This window comes from Nicotiana sylvestris, chromosome 5 (genome assembly GCF_000393655.2).
Source record: "Nicotiana sylvestris chromosome 5, ASM39365v2, whole genome shotgun sequence".
Taxonomy (NCBI): Eukaryota; Viridiplantae; Streptophyta; class Magnoliopsida; order Solanales; family Solanaceae; genus Nicotiana; species Nicotiana sylvestris.
Genome location: NC_091061.1, coordinates 166,516,853 through 166,543,918, shown reverse-complemented (window position 1 = coordinate 166,543,918; position 27,066 = coordinate 166,516,853). Strand labels below are relative to the sequence as shown.

At 33.6% G+C, this 27,066-nt stretch overlaps 1 protein-coding gene across 2 annotated transcripts; it reads right to left on the bottom strand.

Moving 5' to 3' along the window:
* Positions 1-531: 531 nt before the first annotated feature.
* LOC104238998 (monocopper oxidase-like protein SKU5) lies at positions 532-19,075 on the bottom strand. Of its 2 annotated transcripts, none has more exons than XM_070174120.1 (10): positions 18,839-19,075; positions 6,518-6,630; positions 4,761-5,031; positions 3,941-4,064; positions 3,016-3,376; positions 2,259-2,630; positions 1,374-1,452; positions 1,102-1,279; positions 873-972; positions 532-763 (listed from the first exon to the last, which is right to left on the bottom strand). In XM_070174120.1, the coding sequence occupies exons 2-10, from the start codon at positions 6,544-6,546 to the stop codon at positions 721-723; spliced, it is 1,557 nt and encodes a 518-aa protein (XP_070030221.1). In that variant the 5' UTR covers positions 6,547-6,630; positions 18,839-19,075; the 3' UTR covers positions 532-720. The 2 variants fall into 2 exon arrangements, with proteins under 2 accessions (XP_070030221.1, XP_070030222.1); XM_070174121.1 differs by having other exon boundaries at positions 879-972.
* Between the last annotated feature and the right edge of the window lie 7,991 nt (positions 19,076-27,066).

Here is a 27,066-nt window from a genome sequence, read left to right as displayed (position 1 = left end):
CAATTCTTTGTGTTTTAAGTTATTTGGACTATATGTGCGTGGGTTTGCAAACTTAGAGGATGAACTGTGTTTAGGGTTATATTTAGAGAACAAAGTTTAATTTACCCTCAAAGATAAGGGATAATTTTGACTAAAAACTGTAGTGTTGCGAGTATTTTGATAGTGTGTGTGTGTTTTGTAATATATAAGTATCCACCGTCCTTCAACCAAAACTCTGACCCTTTTTCCTTACCAAAAATAAAAAGTTTAATTTTTCAATATACTGACAGTAGAAAATTAAATAAAGTAAGTAATCTTTTACAGTATGTTAAGTTATATACTGATAATGCAAAAATTTAATTACTTTATCAAGAAATATAAATGAAATTCAAGACAAAATGATAGTTATTAAACTTTGAACTTGGGGTGCTTTGTAAAGGCAAGTGCAAATGTGACAATTTAGAATAATGCTTTACTTTGCTGAATTATGACTCATATATCATCTCCATGGCTGAGCATTCTATGTATTATATGGATAACCCCAAAATTCAAAAAGAAAAAATTCTGATAATAGTATAAAAAATTCTTTATACTGTTGTGTGTATGTATAACTTAAATATATTATAAGGAAAATGCAACAAAAAAAATTGAATAACATACAAAATAAGGAAAAACAAAGAAGATGAAAGGCTAGTTTGCATGTCATGACTTATAAGCACCAGCATTACTTGAGGTCCCATCTCATATGATCAAAACCACAAAGATAGTCACAATAATATGAACCCTGTCAACATAGTTAAAAACCAACATAAATTAAAGGAAAGAAATATAAATATGAAAAATTAGAATGGAAATAAAAAAGTTGTAAATGTCTCAATAGATGAATAAATCACCATTGCCTTTTTATAGTAGTAATAGTAGCAGCAGACGCTGGGGGCGCTGGTACTGGATTTGGACTTGGTGGTGGTGTTGGAGGGGGCGCTTGCACGTTCCCTGTAATTTCCGCACAAAAAAAAATCAAATCAAATAAAACCATATTTTTCTTGCACAACTATATTTTGATTTTTCCAAAGAAAATAAGATAAAATTTATTTAAGGAAAGAAAATAACATAGGAACTAACCACAATAAAGCAGAGTTTTTGGGGGAAGATATTCTTTTGCAGGATTAGGATCAGAGTCATAAACTCTGATATAAAGCTCTTGTCCTAAGAACCAATGTTTCAAATTTTGTGACCTTAAATTCCACATCCCTGGATTGTCTAAATATACATATACTGCTGTCCATCCTTTTGGATACACCTATGAAAAATGTTCATTAATTTGATAATATTTTAGCATAGCTAAATTGCTAGGAATTTGATTGTTTTTGTTTTAAAAAAAAAATAATAATTACCTGAACAGTGGAACGAACAACAGGATCATAAAGATTATACGTACGACGTGATTTTGGAGTCCAATTTCCAGAACCATATCTGAGATTCCAAGAGCAAAAAAGCCAGCAAGATATCAAAATATATATATATATATATATATATATATATATATATATATATATATATAATTTCAAAAATCATGGGATAATTCTTATCTCGCATATGTTTTAGGATTATTGAATTTTACTTATTATATAATAAAATTACAGAATAATTTTTTTGTTATATTAAAGTAACAAAATGTTAGCAACTTAACATTAATTTACTACATTGTATCCATAATAACATTAAAGTAACAAAATGTTAGCAACTATAACATTAATATACTATATTGTATCCACAATAACAATAAAGTAAACACTATTATTTTTCATTAAAGTAATAATACTTTACCCATTATAGTTCACCAAACTGTATCTATTATAATGACAACCTAAGGCGACTTATTGTTGAAGTTAAGTCACTTTAATATGACAAAAAATAATTGTGACCTCACTATTAAAATGAATAAAGTTCAATTATTTTAATATGACAAAAATAATTTTATAATTTTATTGCTATAGAGAAAAAAGTTCACCACCAAATTAAAAGCTTGCCGTGGGATGATAAGTATCCCAATTTTGGGTTCGAGCCCTGAAATATTGCCACATTTGATAAGTGTTATACTTTCCAAAGTGTAATTTTTAGCATGGGTTCGGATTAATCGGAATCCAAAACAATGGTAAAAGGCAGTTCAATGCACGAATAATTCCGCGTTTACAAGGTTCGGAAAGGGCCAAAGTGGATTAAAAAAAAGTTCAATGACCACAAGGAAAATAAAAAATGGACCATTTTTGTATACTTACCCAACAACAAAGAAGCCAAATCCATCCAAGTGCCAAGAGTCCATCACTTTTAGCTCATTTTTAAAGACAATTTCCAGCCATCCTTTGTGTTCGCCGGAGACAACAAACGTGCCGTAAACAGTCTCCGGTAGGCTACTGTTCGCCGGAAATTTGTCGAGCTCGTAAACTCCGGCGCCGCCGTTAAGGTAATAATCCGCCAATTTTAATGGCGTTTGTGGTGTAACATAAGAGACATTGTTAATGGCATAATTAATCATACCATTCTTTTTGTTCACTGAATTTTGGAGAACAAAAGTTTGTGATAATGTCACATTTGATACATTAAATGACCCTTGTGGATTAGGCCTTGCTGCACCTGTTGTCAAATTCAACCTGCGGAAAAAAAGAAGAATTGACCTAAATAGTCGATGACCCAACATGTTTGACCAAGCATCTAAAATCAACTTATTTTGAAAAATGCTTATTTCTGGTGGGAAACAGTTTGTGTTTGGTTAAATTAATTTGAAAAGCACTTTTGAGCAACAATTAATGTTTGGCCAAACTTTTAAAAAACGCTTATAAGTATATTTTTCTCAAAAGTGCTTTTGGGGAAAAACTACTTTTTTCTACTTCTCAAAAGCTGCTTCTGCTTCTACTCAAAAGTATTTTTTTTTTCTTCTAAAAAATTGGTGAAACACGTTAACTTTGAAAAAAATATTTTCTCTACTTGGCCAAACAGGCTATATGATCAAAAATGGATTTTTTTAGATGGGCCTACCTGATGGATCTAGCTTGACTGATAGAGAAATTCACATCAAATGGATCAGGCCCATTTGGAAGAGGCCCATTAGCAGGTTTGGTAGAGTTTTCGTAATGCAACACAGCAACAACCTCCAGAGTTTGTAGTTGAGTTGAATTTGCCATTTTTGCAGTGGCAACTATGTAATAATGAGCAGTATCTTGATGAGCTGTGACAAGAACAGAGTAGGATTGGCCCATGTGGACGTCCAGCGAATCCAGCGTAATTTGATTGGTATACGATCCTTCGGTCTCGACCAATACCATGCTATGGTTTTGGATCCTAAAATTATAACTCCATTCACTTCCCACATTTGAAATCCTCAATCTGTATGTTTTTCCTGAAAATCAAAATTATTGTTAATATTCAAATATACTTTTTGCCGTAGCATATTTTCACACTTTGTGATCGGATTTATAATAGCGGTCGAAAAAATCATAATTCAAACTGCAATATGACGATAATTATGCGAGAAAGAAAAATAGGGGCTATTATTTATAATTGATAATTGAAAAATAGTCTCAGCTTCAAAATTAATCGAAATTTAGTCACTTTTTCATGTAAAGATAAAATCTGAACAAAAATACCTTTAAAATCTGAAAAAAATTCCAGTATAATATGTTGGAGGTCAAATATTTTACATGTGAGATTCCAGCATAATGTGCTGAAATTTCATAATTTGTTGGAATTCCAACATAATATGCTGGAAGCTTGTACATTGAGAGCTTCATAGTCCGGCATTTCGTGTTTTGAACTAGGGTAATTTTTGCTATGATTTTATCTTCGCATAAAATAATATCTATTTTTCAATGACTTTGCAAATGCTGAATATTTGCAATTATCAGTTCGAAAATTGGCTAGCCCTTGCTATATCATAGAAAAAGGTAAATATTGGGCTTATTACCTTGTTGTACTGTGAAGGATTCATTGGATTTTGCTTTCGGGTCCAAATATGAGCCTTTCCCATTCATAAGCATAATGTTTGGAGTATTTTTATAGCCCTCATGTCCCAACTTGTCTCCAATAACCTATTCATTTTTGCACAAGTCCAGAAAAAAAATTAATTAAAGAAATTTTAACTTTTATTTAGGTAAAAAAAGCATATAACTCAATTTTCGAGAAAATTATAATTTAGGACAAGTGATATTGACTTTTGATCTACATGATGTATTGTTTAGAAATGATACTAGGTAACCACTCTAATGGGCTGCTATTTAGGAATCACCTAATGTCTCATGAATTTCAGTTTTTAGTTTAATTTTTCATGATACGAATATCCTGAATTGTCCCTTAATTAAGATTTTTAGTTAAAATATTCATGACAAATAAATATTGGCTAATTCCTAAATATCGGACGTAAGGATGGCTATTTGTGCACAGAACCTTACGTACAATATTAGTTTTTTCCTAGGACGAGACTCTTGCAAATAAATGGTTGTTTCAATGCCTTTTTGATTATATTCTTATTATTATTGCTAAATACTAATTCCCTCCAGAAAGAAATAAGATTTTTTATATTTTGATTTTAGACATGTTATAATATTTTGTGCGCGTGTAAAAATTTGTCATTAAGGCTAAAATAATGAGTTTAAATTAAATTATTTTAAATTTTAGAAATGATAATTGTTTTTCTTAACAGTCAAAAAAAAAGGATTACATAAACTGAAATAGAGGACATAATTTTTATTATTGAAGAGACAACTAAATTAAGGAAAATTGTTTACCTCAAAGCTATCTTCATACCAATCACCAATGAGAAGATTGAAATCACCATCGGGCTCAGCAAATGGGGGTTGGACCACGACCCGATTGTTTACTTGAATTGGGCCGAATCCTCCACCAGCCTTTTCGAAATATAGGCTTGGGAAATAGAAGAAGCTTCCAATTTGGTCTTTCAATTGAAACTCATAAGTCCAATTAGTACCGGGCTGGATCGCACAATTGGTACCCGAAACTCCGTCTTGCCACGAGTTATGCCTCTGTTGGATCCCATTCCTATCGGCCCAATATTGTCATTAGTAAATTTTCAAAAATGAAAACTTGCCTTGTTAATCGTTATAGTTTTTTATGTAGTAATTTTATTTTATTTTTTGAGTTTCAGTTTTATGCACTATTACAATAAGGCAAGTTTTCCGGCGAAAGGGTGGAAGGGAGTTCACCCGAACCCCTTTCGCCGGAAATTATACTGTACATATAAGGCAAAATCTGTTTTGCGTCTCTATATATTATATTTTGAATGCCCTTCTCATGCCCCAAAAGCATAGCTTAGTGTTTAAGGGGGTGCAAAACCTTTGTGAAGTTGTTGGTTCAATTCTCGCTCACTACAGTCCCTTTTAATTTTTTTTTTTGAACCCTCTTAGCGGAAATCCTACATCCGCCACTGATATGAATCATCATTTCTTTCTTTAAGCTCAACATATTACCTTCGTACTAAAATAAAAATAGAACTGAAAGTAATAAAAAAAAGAAGTTTAATGATAATAATAATAGTAATAATAATAATTCTCTAGAAGTCTAATACCGATTCTTCAAACTAGAGAATAGTTGCACTGACAACGTAAGAAATATTATAAAATTATGTAATTTAAAAGATAATTATATGTAATTCTATTTTAATAGACATTTATTGATTAACCTACATATGTAAAAGATTTGCCGTCTCTGGTAGAGCATTAATGTTGTTATTGTGTTAGAATTTCCCAAAGTTAATTGGTGTCTTTTCTTCATGTATTGTACGTTAGTGCAAGAAAACGTTTAAACCAATCCATCATAAAATGAGAGAGTCAAATCTAGTAGTAATGAATATTCTCTTCAATTCTTATTCCGAAGAAGCACTATGCCACTATGTATTGATTTTTTTCCTCTTAAGTCCTGCTCTACTAAGTACTAATTTTGATGCAGTATTATACAATAGACTTTTGTGATCCGATCTTTTCTTGAACCCCGCACATAGCAAGAGTGCACCGGACTGCCCGTTTTACTATACATTTGTAAATTTTAATATAAGGTCATGCCGCTAAGGGTCAATAATTCGGCTAGTGTATGACGGTGGTTGACCAGATATAAAATTTAAAAATAAAAGAAAGAAAAACTTTTGGCATTTATTTAAATTACTTTTCGAACCTATATATGGTCTTAAACAGAACATGACATTTATCTGACTATTTGAGCATGTCATTAAGGAAAATATGTGAAGTTTAAAGTTTATAAATATTTTTATAAATCAATGAATCACTAAGCCTAATCCAAAAATAGCTGAAGTCGATTATCCTGTGTACCCCATTGCTACCAATTAGATTTAATAGGAAAATAAGATGAAGCGTCAACTCCAACTAGATTATAAAAACAATTATAACCGACCCTCCATGGTGATGAAACAGTAAATGCAAAGAATAAGAAGTGTCTATTTAATTAGCAGTAACGTAAACAGAAAATTAATTGAATACATCGTGGTATAGTAGCAGTAAAGAAGAAAATTTACCATGTAATGAGAACAGGATATTGATCCATATCGTTGAACACATTGACATGAATATTATCATTGGTGGAGGCGTTGAGAAGAGGCCCAGGAAACTTACCATTGATAGTTATCACCTGAAAATGTACAAAATCAAGATTACAAATTAAACCTTGAAGACAATAATTTTGCATATACTTATACAGAAGGGGAGCCTTGGAGACAACTTTAGGTCCATGTGACTTATAGGTCACGGGTTTGAACTGTGAAATCAACCACCAATGCTTGTACTAGGGTCTAGGGTACACTACCTACATTTTTAAGGTGCAGTCCTTCCCCAAACCCTACATGAACGCCAGATATTTTATGCACTGGAAGACCCTTTTTTTGTTGAGATTTTTACATGGTAGGTCTCTTATTTAAGACTATATATATAAATAACATCACTTGTGGTTTATTTCAATAATGAAAGATTTTTTACGATTTGGGCAGGTTTAGAAAATAAATAGATCCCACTAAATCAAGCATTTATTTTTATTCCCTTCTTCATCATTAAATGTTTCTCTCTCATCTATATGGTAATGAAAATATGAAAAATTCAACTTTTGAAATCAGCCATTGATGCTTGCATGAGGTAGGCTACCTATATTTCATCCCTTTGGATGCGACCCTTCCCCGAACCCTGCGTGAATGCAGGATATTTCATGCAATCTGCCTCTTTGTTCACTAACATAGAAAACCAGTCAAGTAATAAAGAAAAAAAAATGAAGAGTTTTGAAATCATACTGGTTGATCCACAGAGATTGGTTTGATATTATTGTCTTCAGCAACATGCCATTCAAGAAAAATTTCTTCTCCAATAATGGCTTGCATGGAAAGTAAAGAGCAAAGAACCAACGAGAGAACTAGCCATATTGGTGATCCCCTCATTGATTATATTCTCCTTAATAAATTATTAATCTCACTATAATTATGATGATTAATGAAGCTAGAGATACAAAGGGGGTTTCAATATTTAGGTTTAGAAACGTTGTATTCTGTGAAAAGGAGGAGTTAAAGAAGAAAAATTAAAGCTCAGACAAAAGAGGCAAAAAAGATGAAAAATTCTTTATAGCTTTCTCTTTCAGAGCATTGTTTTTCTCTAATAATAAGCAGTACACAACTATATATTTGCTGGATCCTGCAGACCCTTATATAAGCTACGTATTTGTTATCGATAGGATATTAACTTTTGCGAATATTATATTTCCTTAAGATGACCATAACTATGCTTATGAAAAGAGAGCAATTATTTTTTTAAAACAAGACAAAATTACTAGACTAGCAAAATATGTTATTTTGCCATCCAAGATTGCTCATTATTATTCTCTTTCTCATAATTGTCTCTTCCACGTAGCTGCAGTAAAACTCGCCAAATTTATCGCAGTAACTTTTTTTTTTTTTTTGGAACCACCACTATATAATAACCTGCAAATTACACAGAGAATTTAAACTATACTAGGCAAGCCCCGTGCGACAGACTCAGACCCAGAGGGCATTGAGGTGGTTCGAACCTGCGTCGCCCGTGTGAACAACGCCATCCAAACCCAACTGGGCCGTCCCTTCGGGACATTATCACAGTATTCTTTAATAGGAAAAAATAGAAAAAAAAAACTAACAACATTGAGATGTACTATATTATATACTTACGTTTTATTATGCATTTAACTTTTATAATGCATAATAAAAGTAACTTTTAAATTTTTTTTTTTATTGTATAATGAAGTTGAAGGATAGCTCACATGGTGTGCATCTTAACTTTTAATTTTTAGTGTACGAACGTAGAGGAGTTTATTAAAACTCAAAATGAAGTAGGATAAAAGCTTATGTGCATCCAAGTGTTTATACCAAACAAATGAATGCAAGACATATACTCTTGTATACTCACATTTATTACTTCACCATAGATATTATATGTATTTTCAACTTAATTTTTAATTGTTGAGATTAAATTATTTGGTTTAATATAAACATCGGGCAATACTAAATGGATCCTTCAATAAATGAAATTAATGAAATGAGTTACTAGTATTAAGCTGAAATAGGTAGAGCAGGTCGAAGGACTGCATCCCTTATAGTTGTATAAAAGTATCAAAAGAAACTGTTTATGTTTAATTTTGAAAAAATAAAATAAAAAATGTTTCACCCTTGGTTTTGACGGTAAATCTGTCTGTTCAAATAAGTTAAGTCAGGAGAAGCTTTAAACTAAAAGGAAACACCGCGCAATGCAAACTGAAGTAGTTTCAGATATATATTATTCAAAAACTTCACAACATAAATTTCGCAATAGAAAAAGAATAGAATAATTACTCTTCCACGGCGTTTTGGTCCATCTGTTCAGTTAAATTCGTATTGAGTAACTTAATTCTGTTACGTCGCGCTATGAAAAATATAAGCTTAATGATTTATGACTTAAAAATATAAATTGTTGTGTGACGTTTATCATTTTACTGCCTATATCATGGTAATTCTAACGAATGTGTTATAAATATAACTAGTATCAGTACTCGCATGATGCGCGGACAAATTATTTCAAATTGCGATGTAGGTTGTTTGAATTATCTACAAATAACCTTAAAATATAAACCTCTCAGATAAAAATTATATAACATGGGAATTTAATTATGAAACATGATATGAAATTATTGTTCAAATCTCGTAGTGAACAACCAATCTTTTTAATATATATTTGTAGCAACCTAACCCCTTGATTTTGGTACTTGTATTTCGTTCCGCTGTCGATATTAAAGAATACTAAACATGTCATATTGTGATCTCTCTTGTTTGAGCACATTAGATCATATTATCTTAACAAAATTCTTATTATCACTTTGTTTTTATCTGGAAGTCAAATATATCTTATTCATCACATCACTTTTACATAAATTCTTTTTTTTTGTTCTTTTATTATAGTTATTGTATTATTTAATATTTAATATTTAATATTATTATACTATCATATAATTTGTTTATTAGCTTATAATTAAATTAATGTCTTACTTTTTATCCTTTTAATAGTATTTAATAAAAATAAATATTTTATTCTTGAAATTTGGTATATTTTTATGCTTTTATCCTCTTATTCATAATATTTTAATCATTTAAATTTATCAGTAATATTTTTAAATATAATTTAATTATTTTATTTTATCTATTTTTAAATTAATTTAAAGTATAAGTATCCTCACACTACCTCAATTTTTTTTATATATACATTCTCTTCCTACTACAAATGTTAATTAGTTTTTATATTAATGTTTTACCTAGAGCCAAAATAATGTCATATTTTATTTTAAATTGTAACTTTTAATTAGTCTAAAATATTAATACATAAGTTATTTGATTATCATGTTCCAAATGAATTGAGTTCTCTTATAATTAATTTTGTATTAGATGCAGTTAAATTTTCGTCCTTTTTTAGCTATAAGATACAGTTTAATCTTTAATTTTCATTAGTAAGATTACCAATATTAGAAATTTATTTTGTATTTTTAAAATTTTATTTAATCATAGAAAAAAATTTCTTAATTGTTTTAACACATTATTTCTAAATATTGTAGTAATATTTTTACTGTCATTTTAGTTCTTTACATAATATTTTAAAAAAGAAAAAAATAATCTCATCTCAAATTCAAATAATTCTTACATTCTATTTTCTAAAATGGACCGCATTTTTAAAAAATTATGCTATGCATTCAAACTCAAACTAACTGCACTCAATTTAGATATTAATCATAGAAAAATATTTTCGTAATTGTTGAACATATCTAAATGTTGTAATAATATTTTCATTATCATTTTATTTCTTTACATAAATTTTCTTTCTTTTTTAGTTTTAAGATACAAATTTAATTTTTGTAAAATTACCTATATTAGAAATTTATTTTGTCGTTTAAAATTTTTATTTTTTATTATTGTTTTATCTTTCACAAGTAAGACTTTAATTTCGTGGTATTATCCATAATTTGAGCATTCGCACCATAGTTTTAAGAACTTTCTAATCTCAAATTCAAATAGCCTTTTCTTTTAAATTTCTAATAATTTAACATAATTTTGCTATTTTTTAATCTATAGTCTTATTACATTTTATGTGGCTTTTCATTAACTTGTAAATTTATTTAATATTATTATCAACTACTTTTCTTTAATAATATAAGATAAATATATAATTTTTTTAATTATGAAATAAATATTTATTTTGTTTTAAAAACATTGCTCGAAAATTTTAAATTATTTAAAATTTAAAAATATTTTTAAGTATTGTATATTTATTTTATTTTATTTTCTAAACTTATGATTTATAAATGTCCTTACATTATCTCTAATTTATTTTTATTGTTCAATTTCTTTAGTTTTTGATTTTAACTATTAGACTTGAGTTATGTGGACTTATATTATGACTTTTCTTAGTATAATATAAAAAACTTTCTCATCTGAAATTCAAATAAGTTTGACCCTTTTTCCAATGATAAAAAATTTGATTTTTTATTTTTTCTCTATTTATTCGTTATTTTTGATTTTGTTTTATTCAATAATATTAACATTGTCATATGAATTTTTATTAGCCTGTTTGAATTTAGTATTTATTTTTGCCACACTCATTCTAATATAATATAGATAAAAATTTAAAAACTTTCTCATCTCAAATTTAAATAATTTTTATCATTCTATTTTTTTTTAATTGGACCATATTTTTAAAAAATTATGTTATGCTTTCAAATTTAAACTAACTGAACTCAATTCAAATATAATCATAGAAAAATATTTTTCTTAATTGTTCGAACACATTATATCTAAATGTTTTAGTAATATTTACGTATAAAATATTCGTTTGCACGATTTATCAGTACTAATATGAATTTATAATTCTTGTTATCTTTTGTTGATTATTTAATTTTTCTCTTACCTTATAAATAATTTGTATACTGTATGTAAGATCTTATTTTGCTGCCTGAAATTATTTAATTTTTAAACTCAAATAAATCCTTAATATTTTAAGTAAATTTTAGTTTTATTCTATATTTTAACTTACTCCAAAGTATAAATAGTTATAGGTTATCTCAATTTACGTCTTTATATATTTTTATTTTTTTTTATTATAGTTTTTAATTAATTTTTTACCTCCATATTTCTAGCTAATATAGAAAAAAATCTATGAGTAGATCAATATATAGATATAGATATAGATACAAATACACATATAAATTTAATTATAGATATATAGATTAGATTTGTCTAAGATCTATTTAGATTATGTATAAGATTCATTAAACTACTTCCATTAATTATGTTTCTATATATAATTTCTAATTATTAATGTTGTCCTAAAATTGCCAAGTGGCTTCCATTTAGCTTGCCACTTGGCTTAACCACAATACATATTACTCTCCTTTTAATATAATATAGATCATTGGCACAGTCTCACTTCAAGTTCTATTAGCTTTATATTCATCGACTTGCCAGATCATGTTCCGTTTATATAGGGGCGAGTGTGTATACGGTAAAATCGGAGGGTCCAATTTTCCGTCGTTACGACGCCTCGCAAGCACGTCTCGAAGGCTCGAGATCACGGTCGAGTTTCATCCCTCGAGGGCCATCAACGCTCGACCTCGGAGCAATACAGACCGACGGTTACGGAGAAAAAGTGGAGAGTTCCCAAGGCGCATAAATAGGGCTGACAAAGTCTAGTGGACTAGCCCAAAACGAATCAAGGCATTAACTAGTTGTATCATCTCCATATCTTTGTAATTAATGCTTTTTGTACTATGTTGGGATTCTCCCTCATATATAAAGGGGATCCATGCCATTTTGTAAACACCTGTTGCTCAATACTAAATACACAAGAATATTCTCTCTACTCTCTAACATATTCTCTTGATCTCATTACTTGCATTTATTGTTCATATCCATTGTGTTTTATTTATTGCTTATTATTGGCCATAAAGAGTCGTCATTGATTTTATTATAATTGTTAGTCGTCCATCAACTACCCTCAGCGGACATCAGACTCGACCCCGGGCCCCGATAAGCAAGCTCGAGGTCCCGATTGACAACCATTCGGTTTGATTAACACATTGTTTTTAAGTTTCAATATTGCTTTCTAGTCTCTTACTTTAGCATCCATTGCCTAAAAACTAACATAAAAATAGATTACGTATTTTGATAACCATAAAATCAAATTTAATTGTTATTACTATTTTCACGGTAAACAGTTTGGCGCCCGCCATGGGGCTAAAAATAATAGTTATTATTTTCTTGCTGGTTTTACTGCATAACGCAAGTTATCTTTCACACTTTTTCTTGTCCAGGATCTTTGATTTCAGTTCAAAATGTCTCACTCTGTAAACAACAATCTTGAGAACCATGGAGAGAATGGTATGGATGTTCCAGGTGTTGGTGTACCACCATGAAACCCTGAGAATGCACCATAACAAATTCCCATGGACGCGGTCTCACGCGACGTCCAACACGTCGATATAAGCTCCCACACTAACAGGAACGTGCACCAATGAGACCAACAAGAAGCGCAGAAAACCCCAACTAGGGAAGAACGGGAGGTTAGCCTTCACGTTATTTTTGAAATGTTATAGGCACAACAGTTGGCGATTGCTCAGCTACAAAGTCACCAGAAAACTCCCAGCACGGTAGCACCAGGGACGGCCCCCCAGCCGAGCAGGTACCAAAGAGATCAAGCAACAACGGGTCGACATCCGACCCCGCCATCGTAAAGATTCTCGAGGACCTCACAAAGAGGATCGAGTCGCACGATAAGAAGATAGAAGCCAACTACAAGAAGGTAGAGACCTACAATTCTAGGGTCGATCAAATTCCGGGCGCACCCCCGATTCTAAAAGGAGTAGACTCGAAGAAGTTCGTGCAAAAGTCGTTCCCGCAGGAAGTGGACCTAAAACCCATTCCAAAGAAGTTCAGAATGCCCAATCTTCCGAAGTACAATGGAACCTCAGACCCCAACGAGCACGTCAATGCATGCACTTGCGCAGTAAAGGGCAACGACCTAAAGGACGACGAGATCGAGTCCGTCTTGCTAAAGAAGTTCGGGAAAACACTCTTAAAAGGGGCCATGATGTGGTATCACAACCTAGCTCCTAACTCTATAGAGTCATTTGCCATGCTAGTGGATTCTTTCATAAAAGCGCATGCCAGTGCCATCAAAGTAGCAACAAGGAAATCTGACGTCTTCAAGATCAAGCAGAGGGAGAATGAGATACTGCGAGAGTTCGTATATCGCTTTCAAATGGAACGAATCGAACTACCACTAGTCTCCGACGACTGGGCAATGCAGGCCTTCACTCAAGGTTTGAATGAACGAAGCTCGGTGGCTTTGAAGCAGCTAAAATAGAATCTGGTTGAATATCCCACCGTGACCTGGTCGAACGTTCACAATCGATATCAATCGAAAATCAGGGTCGAGGACGACCAACTAGGAGCCCCCTTGGGCTCGGTATACCCAAGCAAGCTTTTGGCGAAGGAGCCTAAGCCAAACAAAGAAAGGTACCAGCCATACACCGAAGACAGGACAAACGCCCTGAGGCGCAACATACCCCGCAATGATCGAAGGATGGACTGAGGCCAAAATTCTTGGGGGCTCGTCAACAGAGCTGGATTCAATAGGCACATAGGGCCAACGGAGGCACCTCGCTTGTCGGAATACAACTTCAACGTCGACATATCAGACATCGTGTTCGCCATAGTAAAATCAGAGACGTCGGGTGGCCCAGGCCTGTGCAATCAGATCCTTCGCAAAGAAATCATAACTTAGTGTGTGAATTTCACAACACGCACGACCACAAGACCTAGGATTGCTACGAGCTCTGAGAAGAAGTAGGCCAACTACTCAGTAAAGGTCACCTCCGAGAATTCCTCAGCGACCGGGCCAAAAATCAGTTTCGGGAAAGAGAGGCGACCAAGAAGAATGAAACAAATGAGCCACAACATGTCATCCACATGATCTTGGGAGGCATCGATGCCCCACATGAGCCCATGATGAGAAGAACAAAAATATCCATCACCAGAGAAAAGCGAACTCGGGGTTACATACCCGAAGATGCTCTTACATTCAGCGACGAGGACATCGAGACCTTGTCTCAGCCTCACAACAACGCACTGGTAATCTCTTTCCTTGCAAATACATTTCAAATTAAACGTGTACTTGTAGATCCAGGTAGCTCGGTCAACATTATCAGGTTGAGGGTGGTAGAGCAGCTCAGACTGCTTGACTAAATCGTACCCGCCTCACCATTCCTCAACGGATTCAACATGGCGAGCGAAACAACGAAAGGGCAAATCACCCTCCCAGTCAACGTGGCCGGCACAACCCAAAATGCCAAACTCCATGTCATCGAAGGAGATATGAGGTACAACGCCTTACTCGGAAGGCCATGGATACACTGCATGAGAGCAGTACCATCCACCCTCCATCAAATGATGAAATTCCCGACAAAGGATGGGATTAAAACTGTCTACGGGGAATAGCATGCGGCAAAGAAATATTTGCGGTGCACGATGTGACGCCGGCGCCAGTACCTCCACCCTTGAAAGAGCCAAAGGATAAGCAAACAGTAAAATAGCGATAACAAGCTACACTCTTGACTACCCCGACTAAACAAAACAAAGGACTGTACTGAGTCCTCATAACAAGCGATTGAATCACATCGAGATCCGAAGCACCGTCAACACTAAGGTATAGCCATCCCCCTTTTTCAATTACAATTTATACTAACCTGAATGCAGGTATCCAGTCGAAATAGCCGAAGCTTTTACCAGTTCGAAGGCCTTAGGTTTCAAAAGCATGCGTTGCACTCTTTTCCTTCGACCGGGTTTTTGTCCCAAGAAGGGTTTTACCTGTAAGATTTTTAATGAGGCAACATCTATATGCTACCTAAGGAAAACCCAAGAAGTATTCAAGGCTTCTTTTGCAATCAACCTCAAATACTGAGGGGCATCCCCCTGGAAGGTCACCTACTCGGAGAAGCCAAGATGCGCTAACGCCGCTAAGTGGGGTCTCGATCGGAAAATAATGTACCGGGATAAACGGCCGAACGAAGCATGTCTGCATAGAACAACCGAGCCCGTAACAGCAAAAACGTGTATACTTGTACCAAGTAATCAAAGAATCTCGATATTTTTTGCAAAAATGGCTCCTCTGTCAAAAACGACCCGAACACTCGGGGACTGGCGTCAACAACTCAAAACAATGCGACCCTCGAGTCGGAGCTCCTAACTCGCAATCCCTCAATGAGGCAACATCAAGATCACAAAACAACTCCAAAGCCAAAAACGTCCCAAACACTGGGGGACTAGCGTCGAAAACTCAAGGCCACATGACCTCCGGGTCAGGAACTCCAAAATCGCAAGCCCTCGATGAGGCAATACCAAGTTTACAAGTAATGGATCCCGAGCCAAAAACCCTCGATGACTCGGGGATTGCCGCCAATCACCACCTCCACCGACTTATCAAAACCCGAGGCCATAAGACCACATGCGGGCAACCTCGGTCTCGTAAGATCTATATAAGGCAACAACAATATCTGTAAGACCTCAAGCAAGGCATGAACCACACTTGTACCGAATGACAATATCTGTAAGGCCTCAAGCAAGGCATGAACCATACTTGTACCAAGTATCCAAAATTGTAAGACCTCAAAGGCATGTAAAACTTGTATGACCTTACTAAAGGCATAAACCCGATCTCAAAGTTAAGGCTATATATCGAACTTGTAAGACTCTTAAAAAGGCATACCCTCGATATAGACGCCGAAACTACTTCACTCGGGACTGAAAGGCTCCGGCCAAACACTGTCACACCCCTTTTTTTACAAACCACTAACCCCTCTTAAAAATATAGAAGTGATTTTGAAGCTCAAAAGGGTTTTCAATTAAAAAGTGACAAAATTGTATTTAAAATAAAATAATTCAGAGTCGCCACCTGACTTTAATTTCGGTGTGTCAGGTCATCGTTTTTAAAAAAAATAATTTTTCCTTTAAAACACTTTGGACTCCAAAACTAAGTCTACACTATAGATTTTAGGTAAGGGGGTTCATTTGACTCGGGGAGAAGGTGTTAGGCACTCCCCAAGTCCCGTGAAAATTACGGTTGCGTACCCGATCTAGTTGGCTTTTAAAATATTCAAGTTGAGGTAAAAATACAGAAAAGCAAAGAAACACACACGAGGCTTGAGGTTGTCCCCACCTAATAAAATAAAAAATAAAAATAGAAACAAAAATACTACGAGTTCTACTATCGGCCTCCAAATACAAATACTTCGAGGCATACCCCGAATAAAATATATACAAATCCTTCGGGGCATTCCCCGGATAAATTTAACGAAGGGGGGACCTCTCGCCTCAGAAAGAAGCTAAAATATGAATATCCTAAAGGTTTGCCTACCCAAATGTGGTCGGCCTAAGCATGCTCCTAACGGATAATATATTAATAAGAGAAAAAAAAATAAAAATAAAGAAATAAAAAAAATTAATTTCATACTCATTCCCTTTTTAATAGTTCATTTTATTAGACCGGGCCCGATACCTAAAGCATGGAAACAAATCGTAAAAATAGCACGGTATAGCCAGTTTTTGGACTGGTCATTCAAAAATAGCCAGCGTTTATGAAGTCAATGAAAAATAGCCACTATTTTGCTGCAACAGAGACCGGTCTAGCATAATATACTGGAGTTCGGTGCACCTGTGTATGAACTCCAGCATATTATGCTGGACCGGTATACTTTGCTGACTCCAGTATAATATACTGGAGACTGAAGCACTGGTACTCCAAACTCCAGTATATTATACTGGACAATTATACTTGCTGGAACTCCAGTATATTATGCTCGAGTTCTAGTGTACTTATGCCGGAACTCCATCATATTATGCTGGAGTTCAAGCATACTTATCCTGGAACTCCAGTATAATATGCTGGAGTTCAAGCATACTTATGCTGGAACTCCAGTATAATATCCTGGCGTATTTTTCGGGTTTGAACAGTGTTTTTGCTCAAATTTATCTTTACATGAAAAGTGGCTAAATTTCGATTACTTTTGAAACTTGGCTATTTTTGAACAACCAGTTGTAAATCTGGCTATTTTTGAATTTCTCCCAAACAAATCAATTGCTAATGGGCTTCGGCCTTTCCCACTTCCCACGACCCAACGATCATTCAAACAATTTCTCATCACATAGAATCAAACAGTAGCATTCAAAAAATAGAACCTTCAGTTAATCGAACCAAGGGAGACATGTGAAGTAATAAAGGCAAAGTGAATCAAAGCCATTAAGAAGAGCCATTAAAAGATCTAAACACCCCAATTCTCACAATTTGATTCCCTATTCTAACTTGCAATTACGCACCAACCAACTCAATACTTATCAAATTGTTCCAACAGAACACAAAATGATTTATGTGCTCAAAACAGGATACGGCAATTAAGTGATACTAATCGCATAGGAGTATCTAGCAGAATAGGTGAATATACGATGGTCTAGCAAAACTTCAACAAATACTCACCCAAAATGTTTGCCAGAAATCCATTACTTTTCACAATTAAAGATTCCATCACAAACTCAACTAAGATTGAGCATATTACCATAAGTGAGAATGATGATCTTTAGAATACAATACAGTTTCAGCGCTACGAGAAGGCATCACGAGAAGGCAATATGGTTTAGGAAATTAAGAACACATTTCAACACACTTAGCCAATTATAGACTTCATCGGGGATATGTAAACCCTCAAGCAGATGACCAACTTGTTCAATATTTAGAACAATCCGCAATAATAGAAAAACTCGCCCACACACATTCTATGTTTGAAACAAGAGATTGAAGACACATACTGTTATTTTACTTATTAGATACTTATGCCAATCCTTAAAGGTGGAGATCCCGATATTAACATTGCAAATATGAATGGAACTAAATTAAATCAGATTCAAGAAGAGCTAAACACCATGCATAATATTTAAGAAGCAATCTAGCAGTACTAGTCAATTTTAGCCTCAAAATTCATATTTATGATGTTTCAAAACAGGGAGCCATTTTATAATACACAAATGAAATCAGAAGAATGGTAACTCAAAACTAGAGAATCAAACACACTTTAATTCATTCCAATTCTGACGAAGAGACTCGCCACAAGGAAACTCAAGGAGTGACGTCGAACGACAGCCATAAATCAGAAAAAGAAAATCAATTAGACCCCAAAATACTACTGACTAATTTATCTTAAAATGGCTCCCCCCTATGGCTTTGATTCACAATACATATAAGAATAGGAGGAAGAAACGAACCTGAATGAAGTTCTCTTTCAAATTTAGTCTTAGCCTTTGTCAGGATGTACAAAGCTTTAGCAAGACAAATAACAGCAACGAACCAACGAGCAACTAATCGGAACTCGATCGGAAGCAAAACTCGAACAGCAGCTCCAACAATCGGACACCGATTCAGCTTCACTCCATTTCGAGAATCAAAATCACAAGAAGAGACTACAATCTATATTTTTTTTTGTGTTTTCCTCTGAAAATGAAACTCCCATCAACTAACCTTTATATATATATGAAAACAAAAAGCAAAAATCCAAAGAGAAGAATCTAGAAATCCAAAATTAAAACCCTAGAACCCTTTTTCTTCCGATTTTCTGATTTTTTCCCCCTCTTTCTGTCCGAAAATCCCAAATATATAGCCCCTCCCGAATCTTCTTCTATTCTTCTCCAAGTTTCGGGCAAAGAGGGGCAGCTGTAAGCACGTGATTTTTGCCCTATATGAGAATTACTCCCAAAAAATTCAAAATAAAATGATTTTCCTTGGTGTGAAATTTTGTGAGATTTTGTGATATTTTGGATAATTATTTGTATTTGTCTGTGTTTGTTTATTTGTTAAATTAATAAAAAATACAAAAATATGTCGCATTTGCATGTAGGATTTAATTCTATAATTGTTACTAATTAAATTTGTTTACAAAAAAAATAAAAATTACAAAAATAGGCATCGTTTGCATTTTTAGCATTTAATGTCCAAATATACAATTTTATGCTTAATTATTACTTAATTGTGCGTTAATTGTTATTGGGAGTTAATTTGCGCTTTTATAACTTAATTTAGTTCTTAATAATAGTTTAAGTATTTTTTATAATTTAGTTTTAGAGAAATAAAAGAAGAAAAGAGAGCGAAAATATAAAGAAAGTCGGAATTGGGCCTCTTCTTCGATTTCAAGCCACCGGCCCAAAAAATGGCCCAATCTTCCCTACGACCCAGTCCATTTCGAACTGGGTCGACCCAGTCCATAATCCAAAAGACCCAAACCCCTTTGTCTTACATTTTACAACACAAAACAAAAGAAAAAAGAAGAAAAAACCCTAAAGACTAAGAGATCCGCCCCCCCCCCCTCTTTCTTTCTTCTTCTTCCTCAAGCTTCAAGAAAGCCAACAATGGCCACCCTATCTTCTTCCTCTCCAAAACCTCTCCGGCGATCCTCCATTAAATCCGACCACCCATGGCTACATCGTCTTCATCTCCTTCTTCTTCGTCCGAATTCCCTAGCCCTATCCGCCATTGACGAGGCTCGTCGAGCTCAAGCTTGAGCTCGACGTCTATGGCTGACCATGTTGCTTATTTTCCTCCTTATGAGCACGTCGAGCTGCTGCTGTGGTTGCTTAGATCTTTTCCGTCCAAACACCACCTCCGAACGACCCCCAGCCACACCGGAACAACACAAAACGAACCAAGATGCCATGGCTGTCCGCTCACGCATCTGCTACTGCTGCGTTCCATTTTCTTCTGCCTTCTACTACGTCCAACCATGGACGAGCTTCGACGTCGACCATGTCGTCATCCATTGCTGTCCGCGACGGGCTGCTGCTCGCTGCTCCGGCTTGCTTCCGCTTCTCGTCGTGTTCAGCTACCCTCGACACTGTCACTGCTGCTTCTCTTCTCCGTCCAGCTCCCCGCCGCTGCTGCTTCACTACAGCTTCTTCGTCATTACCATTCCCGTCCAGCTCGAGCTGGTTTCAGCTGGGTTGAAGCTGCGGACTGCTGCTCCTTTCCTTCCGTCTTCTTCGTTTTGGTCGAGGCTCGTCAAGTTCGTTGTTTGTTTGGTCGTTGTTCGTCGTTTCAATCCGGTTAGTAGTTTTTGAATTTTATTTTGTCCGTTATTTTGTTTTGATATTTTTCGAATCTAAAATCGGCGAATGTTTGCTTTGTTCATGTCTATGGTTAGATATTTGATTTTTTGGTTTTGTTCATGTTCATGTTGTTTGTTAAATTAATTTTCAGATTTCAAAATAGAAGTTTAATTAGTTGTTTTCATATTCATTTCATGTTTGTATTATTGTTTAAGTGAATATTTGTTAGTATGATGTTTGTTAGATTCAAATTGAAATTTAATTAACTATTTCTTCAATTTGTTTCATGAGTTTATGTATTGTTAGAAATTGTTAAGTTCAAGCTTAAGTTCATAATTGTTTATTCGTCGATCTTGTTATTTGTCTAAAAAGAATTTAGTTGTGTTAAAGGAAATATATTGATTTAATCGTTTAAATCCATCATGTTTGTTGTTTAAAATAGATTTAATTCATGTTCATACTTTGTTTGATTGTTCTTGAATCCGAAATTTGTATAGCTTGATTTCTTGTTTACCATTTGTGATTATTTCTTGAATTTGTCTCATAAAGTTTAATATAGGAATTGTTGGTTGTAATGTTGTTAGAATTGATTTTAAGTTCAATATGATTGAAGTTAGAAATCTAAATATACTTGTTTGTTGTAGTTGTTGAATCCGAAAATAGGATTGTTTGTTGCTAAAATATTGTTCAATCAAATTTTAGTTGTTCTTTGTTGTTCAATTTGTGTTCATGTGATTTGTTGTTGAAATGTTGTTAAAATTGTGTTCATGTGATATTGTTGTTATGATGTTCATCCGTGTTCATATTGTTGTTTGAACATTGTTAGAAATTGATCATATTGTCTATATTTTGGTTAAGTTTGATTAATTGATGTGTTATAGCTGATGGGTAGTTTGGTAAATTTGTAGTACGTTCAGGGGTAGTTTGGTAATTTCAGTAAGGTCGGAGGGGGTAGTTTAGGAATTGTACATTTTGTAATTGTTTATTTGAAGCATGTGGGACAAAATGAAATGGGGTGGGTTGTGATATGATTATTTAATATAAAGGGGGGACAAGATTTAATTTAAAGGGGAATCTTGCATTATTTTAAATGAAGCATGGGGGACAAAATATAATGGGGTGGTGTGATATGTTTATTTAATGTAATGGGGATGAGTGGAAAGATAATGGGTTGGGTAGAGAAAAAGTATGGATTTTAATTAATTGAAAGGTTTATGGGATGGGTTATATATGTGAAGTCTTGAACACAAGACATAAGAACAGAAAGGGAGAGAGATACGAAAAAAAAATACACACACAGATAGAGAGAAAAAAACGGACAGAGAATAGAAGAGAGAAAAATTCCGAAAAATATTTAAGCTTTCAAAATAAAATAAAACTAAAAAAAAATCTACTGCTTTCTTTCTTTGTTTGAAATTAGTATTAATGGTTGTTGTTTCATTTAAAGCTTAAAGCTTTTGTTTTTGGGATTACTACTCCACCGGTCTGTTACTGGGTTGTTACTGCTGCTGGACTGTTGTTGCTGTATTGTTATTACTGTCGCTGATTCTCATCATCATTTTCTTTTGCTTCCGATATCAGGTACACAACTGAAAGCTGGTTATTGTAATCCGAATATGAAGCATGAATACGAAAAAATAAATAGTTGAAATTTTGAATTAGTTTTAATTATATTCTGAATTTTATTTGTATGTATAATTTATTTAGTTTGCAAAAAAATCAGAATCGTGTAGCTATTTAATACATATAGTGGAATATCCGACGATAGCTTAACGATTGAACTACCTATATATTGCCAAAAATAAATAAATGGTGTAGTAACTTCGTCAAGTAAAAATCAAACGAATAGGCCATCTAGTAAGAATTTGGTAGAAATATTGTTTAGTTAAATAATATTGGTTAAGTTCAGCATGTAAATGGTCTAGGATTAAAATTGGATTGCTATTTTTTAATTTGACAAATTGAGAACATGCCTAGTATAATGTAACTAGGTAATAACATGTAAATAAATTAAGACATTTTCTCTTTATTTTGTAAAGAAAAATTTCAACAGAAAATGTAGGCATTTTAGGACTATTTTTTTTAATAAAATGAGATGAGCCTCGCCCAATAAAACACACTAATTGCGGGGCCCTCAATAACTGTTTAATTGATTACTTAGACTTCGGATGGGCTGTTTAACAAATTTCACGGCCTTCTCCAAAGTAAATAAAACGCTAATTGCTTTAGGCGCGATATAATAATAATTCCATTCTTAAACATGGGTACGCATTTATGCGACCCAAACTAATTTGCATAATTAGGGATGCGTTCGCGTGACTTGATTATACTTCTAAAGGCATTTCGGATTATGCGTTCGCGCAACTTCGAGCAAATTTTTATTAAAAAGGGGTTCTTCGGAGAATATCAAATTAATTTCATATAACCTGAGATGTGCAGTTCACTATTTAATCATACAAGAGCGACAGACGTTCTTAATTTTATTTTAAGCACAATTTCGAACTTAAGTCTATTTTTATAAATAAATAAAAATTTCGAAAAAAATAAATAAATTATATTATCAATATCATTGTGTATACGTACGCGTAACACGATTTTTCACGTTAAAAAATATATAATATATAAAACGGATACACGTATGCGTGATTCGATTCGAAGAAGGGTCCTTAATTACAAGCAGTCTAAATAGAAGCGGTAACAATAAAATTGGGCAATAAATATGCATTTAATAAATCAAAGTCAAATATAATAACAGTTAAGCGACCGTGCTAGAACCACGGAATTCGGAAATGCCTAACACCTTCTTCCGGATTAACAGAATTCCTTATTCAGGATTTCTGGTTCGCAGAATAACAAACAGAGTCATATTCTCCTCGATTCAGGGATTAAAAATTGGTGACTTGGGACGCCTTAAAATTCCCAGGTGGCGACTCTGAAACAAAACAAATAAATCCCGTTTCGACTGTCCTTTAATTGGAAAAACTCCCACGCGCCCCGCGGGCGCGGTGAAAAGGAGGTGCGACAGCTCTGGCGACTCTGCTGGGGAGGTAACCCAGAACCACTGGTTCAGGGTTCAAGAATTCGAGCTTAAAATAATTGTTATAGTTGGCTTTATTTATTATCTGATTTTTTTACATGATATATGCCCAATGTGCTAAATGACACTTTTACCGCTTTAATATTATTTGAATTATGAATATATACAACTGCTACGAAACCCCCTTCTTTCTGAGTCTTCTAAATTTATGGTGCACACGTGCGCGTGACCCACCTTTCTGTTAAAGTCATACCAAATAAGACGAAGTTGGGACAAGTAACTAGGCCGGGTAGACTTTCGTGCTCCCGGTACGTTGCCCCCGCTTCGGCTCAAACTGTCCGTTTGGGTAAGCCAGGGCTAGATCAATATGCCTCAGGTTTTTTCACTTAGAATAACTCAGCTTCATGCCGGATCCCTAGTAGGAGCGATTGTTTGCATCACGTGCATTTGACTTTGGAGACTCAACACAGGGGTTGGGTCTGTCTAGGACAGGTGTACCAAAAAAATGACCATCCTGATGCATCTTACTTGCTGCTACTTGCGCATTTATTTGATCCGGATTTGTGTGTTGACTGACTTTTGAATATCATGAATAATATTTTAAAATTGAAAAAAAAATAGCGGTTAGGGAATTGACTGTTTATTTTTGAAAAAAAAAACCAATGCCCAAATACTGTCAAAACTCTGCCGAAATTTTGAGAAAATGAAAAAAAGTGTCTTATTAGTTTGTTTTATTAAAATCAAAGAAAAAATAGAAAGAAAAAAAAATCGTTGTTTTGTCTTATTTTTCAAAAAAATAAAATATATATATATATATATATATATATATATATATATATATAAAGGAAAATAGTTTGTCTTCCCCTGAAAATGACAATGAAAAGAGTCTTACTTTTAAAATAGTTTTTTTTATTCGTTTCTGAAAAATTCAAAATAATAAAATAAAAAGAGTCGCGTTGAAAGTGGTTTTATTATTTGTTGCAAATATATATATATATATATATATATATATATATATATATATATATATATATATATATATATATATATAAATCCAAAAAGTTTTTCTTTATTTCCAAAAATGTATATATATCTTTATTTGTTGCAAAAATATTTGTCCTGCCAAAAAGTCTAGAAAAGTTTTTTTTAGACTCCCAATTTTCAAAACAAAAAATCCAAAAATATTTTCCATTATTGACTTCTTTAAGAAAGTCTTTTTAATTATTATATATATATATATATATATATATAATAAAATAAAACAAATTCGAAAATATTTTCCTTCTTCTTTAAAAATTGAAAAGAAAATTCAAAATTCAAAAAAAAAATATTTTTTTTAGAAAGCATTTCATTTATTAAAGGTAAAATTCCAAAAAATATTTTCTTTCTTCTTAGAATAAGAAAGAACAAAAACAAAATCTTCCTTTTACTTTTGAAATTCTCAAAGTTCAAATCAAAAGAAAAGGAATTCTTAGAAGTCTTTCTTTCAAAAAGAAAATCAATCAAAAATTCAAAAAAAATATATATATACTTCATTTCTTCTTTCAAAGCAGTTCTTTTACAAATTCAAAATAATAATAATTTAAAATTAGTTTACTTACTTTATTCATGACCTGCCCGAACTACGCGGGTTTGATTCTCACCGGATGTGAGATACGTAGGCAACCCTCATCGGGTCCAACCCCCTTTTTTTTGCTAAAATAGCCAAAAACCAAAAAAAATAATGAAAAAAAAACGTGTCAAAGTTTTAATTTTGTCATAAATAAGTCGGGCGGTGTCCAACTTCCCCTTTTGCTAAAAAATAATAGCCAAAAAAAATATATTATGTCAAATTTTAATTTTGACATAAAGAAGTCGGGTGACGCTGTTTTGTCAAGACACAGCCGAATGTTCCCGAAAGGGACGCCGGAAGGCTGACTTTGCATAAACAACCACCTTTGGTCGTTTTTTAAGATTTGGTCCAGTTGACCCACACAGCCTTAAAAATCTTCGTCCCCGAGGCGCTGAAGGGCCGTGTTGCAACACCTGGTTTTTATTGTAATTTGAAAAAAAAACAAAGAGTCAACGGTCAGGTGAATACCGTTTAGATTTTTGGTCAAAATAAGCCGAGCCAGCTTCGGCCGCGTCTTAAACCGTTCTTGCCGAAATAGCCTCAGAGTATCTTTCAGTTGTCGCAAGGTTATTTTCGTAAAAGAATGGACAAGTTCGTAAAGTGTCAAAATAATCCTCCCCAGCCTCAAAATTCATGTGAGATTTGGAAGGGGCCACATTTGCAAAAATAACCGTTTGGTTGCATTTGTCAAACGGAGAAAGGAAGCCCGTTTGTTTTGGAGTTTGTAAAACTTTTGATTATAATATGTGGGTCGTTTGATTTTCAAGTTTGTAGGTCATTTTTAAACCTTTGAAACCCAATATGAAAATTGAAAAAAAAAATGATTAGTATTGCTTATCTTTTATTGGTCCGAACTACGCAAGGTCTGATTCATGCGGGGTCATGATACGTAGGCAATCTCCATAAGATTCGACCACAACAAAAAATGAAAAAGAAAATGGAAAAAAAAAGAATGAAAAAGAAAAAGAAAAAAAATGAAAAAAAAATGTTGTTAATAATGGGGACCAACGGAGTCCATTCTAACCTGTTACGCTTTGAATCACAAAGAAAGTTAAGGTGGTTGGTTTGTGGTAAGCCGGAAATACAAGACCCAGAAGCACACTTTGCAGGGATCAGGCTTGATAACAGAAGCACTCGAATCCTATTGGGACTTGTTGACTAAGGTTGATGATATTAAAGCTGATAATGGTCTTGGCAGTATTGATGCGAACGCTCAAGTGGCTAAGAATGCCAATTTTGATAAAGTGGGAGGACGCTCCGTTCCTTGGTTAGCAAAAGAGAAGCTGGTGGTGTCTTATTTTGTTGTCATTTCTGTTGTCCGGATTATTCTTAGGGTTGTAATCCGAATATTGTCTTGTGTGAAACCTTCTTATCTTTCCAGTTTGTCATATCAATTTGTTTAAGTTTTGTCAAGGCTGTGTTAGGATTTTATTCTGGTTGTTTTGTTTGTTTTATTATTCAAACCATTTCGCCGGTAGTCTAATACAAAAGTCCGGTCTTTTATTGTTTCCAGTCATCTTTTTGTTTAGTACTTTTATCATTTTTATTCAACGCCGATTCTAGTGACATGACATGTGCACACAGTTTGGGCCTAGTCTTAAAAGTTAATTATAAAACTCTGGAAAGGTGATCAGACCATTTAAAGGAACTAAGAACGGTTTGAGATTATTTGAAGCCCGAGTCATGTGGAACTGGGGCAAGTAAAACATAAAGAAAACTGTTAAATGCAAGATTCGCCAAATTGGCATG

Coding starts and splice junctions, on each gene's coding strand:
- LOC104238998 (XM_070174120.1), bottom strand. CDS start 6,546: ATGGATCAATATCCTGTTCTCATTACATG. Junction 3,377..3,940: donor ATCCTTCACAGTACAACAAG/GTAATAAGCCCA, acceptor TTTGATTTTCAG/GAAAAACATACAGATTGAGG. Junction 1,453..2,258: donor TTTGGCTTCTTTGTTGTTGG/GTAAGTATACAA, acceptor TTGGAATCTCAG/ATATGGTTCTGGAAATTGGA.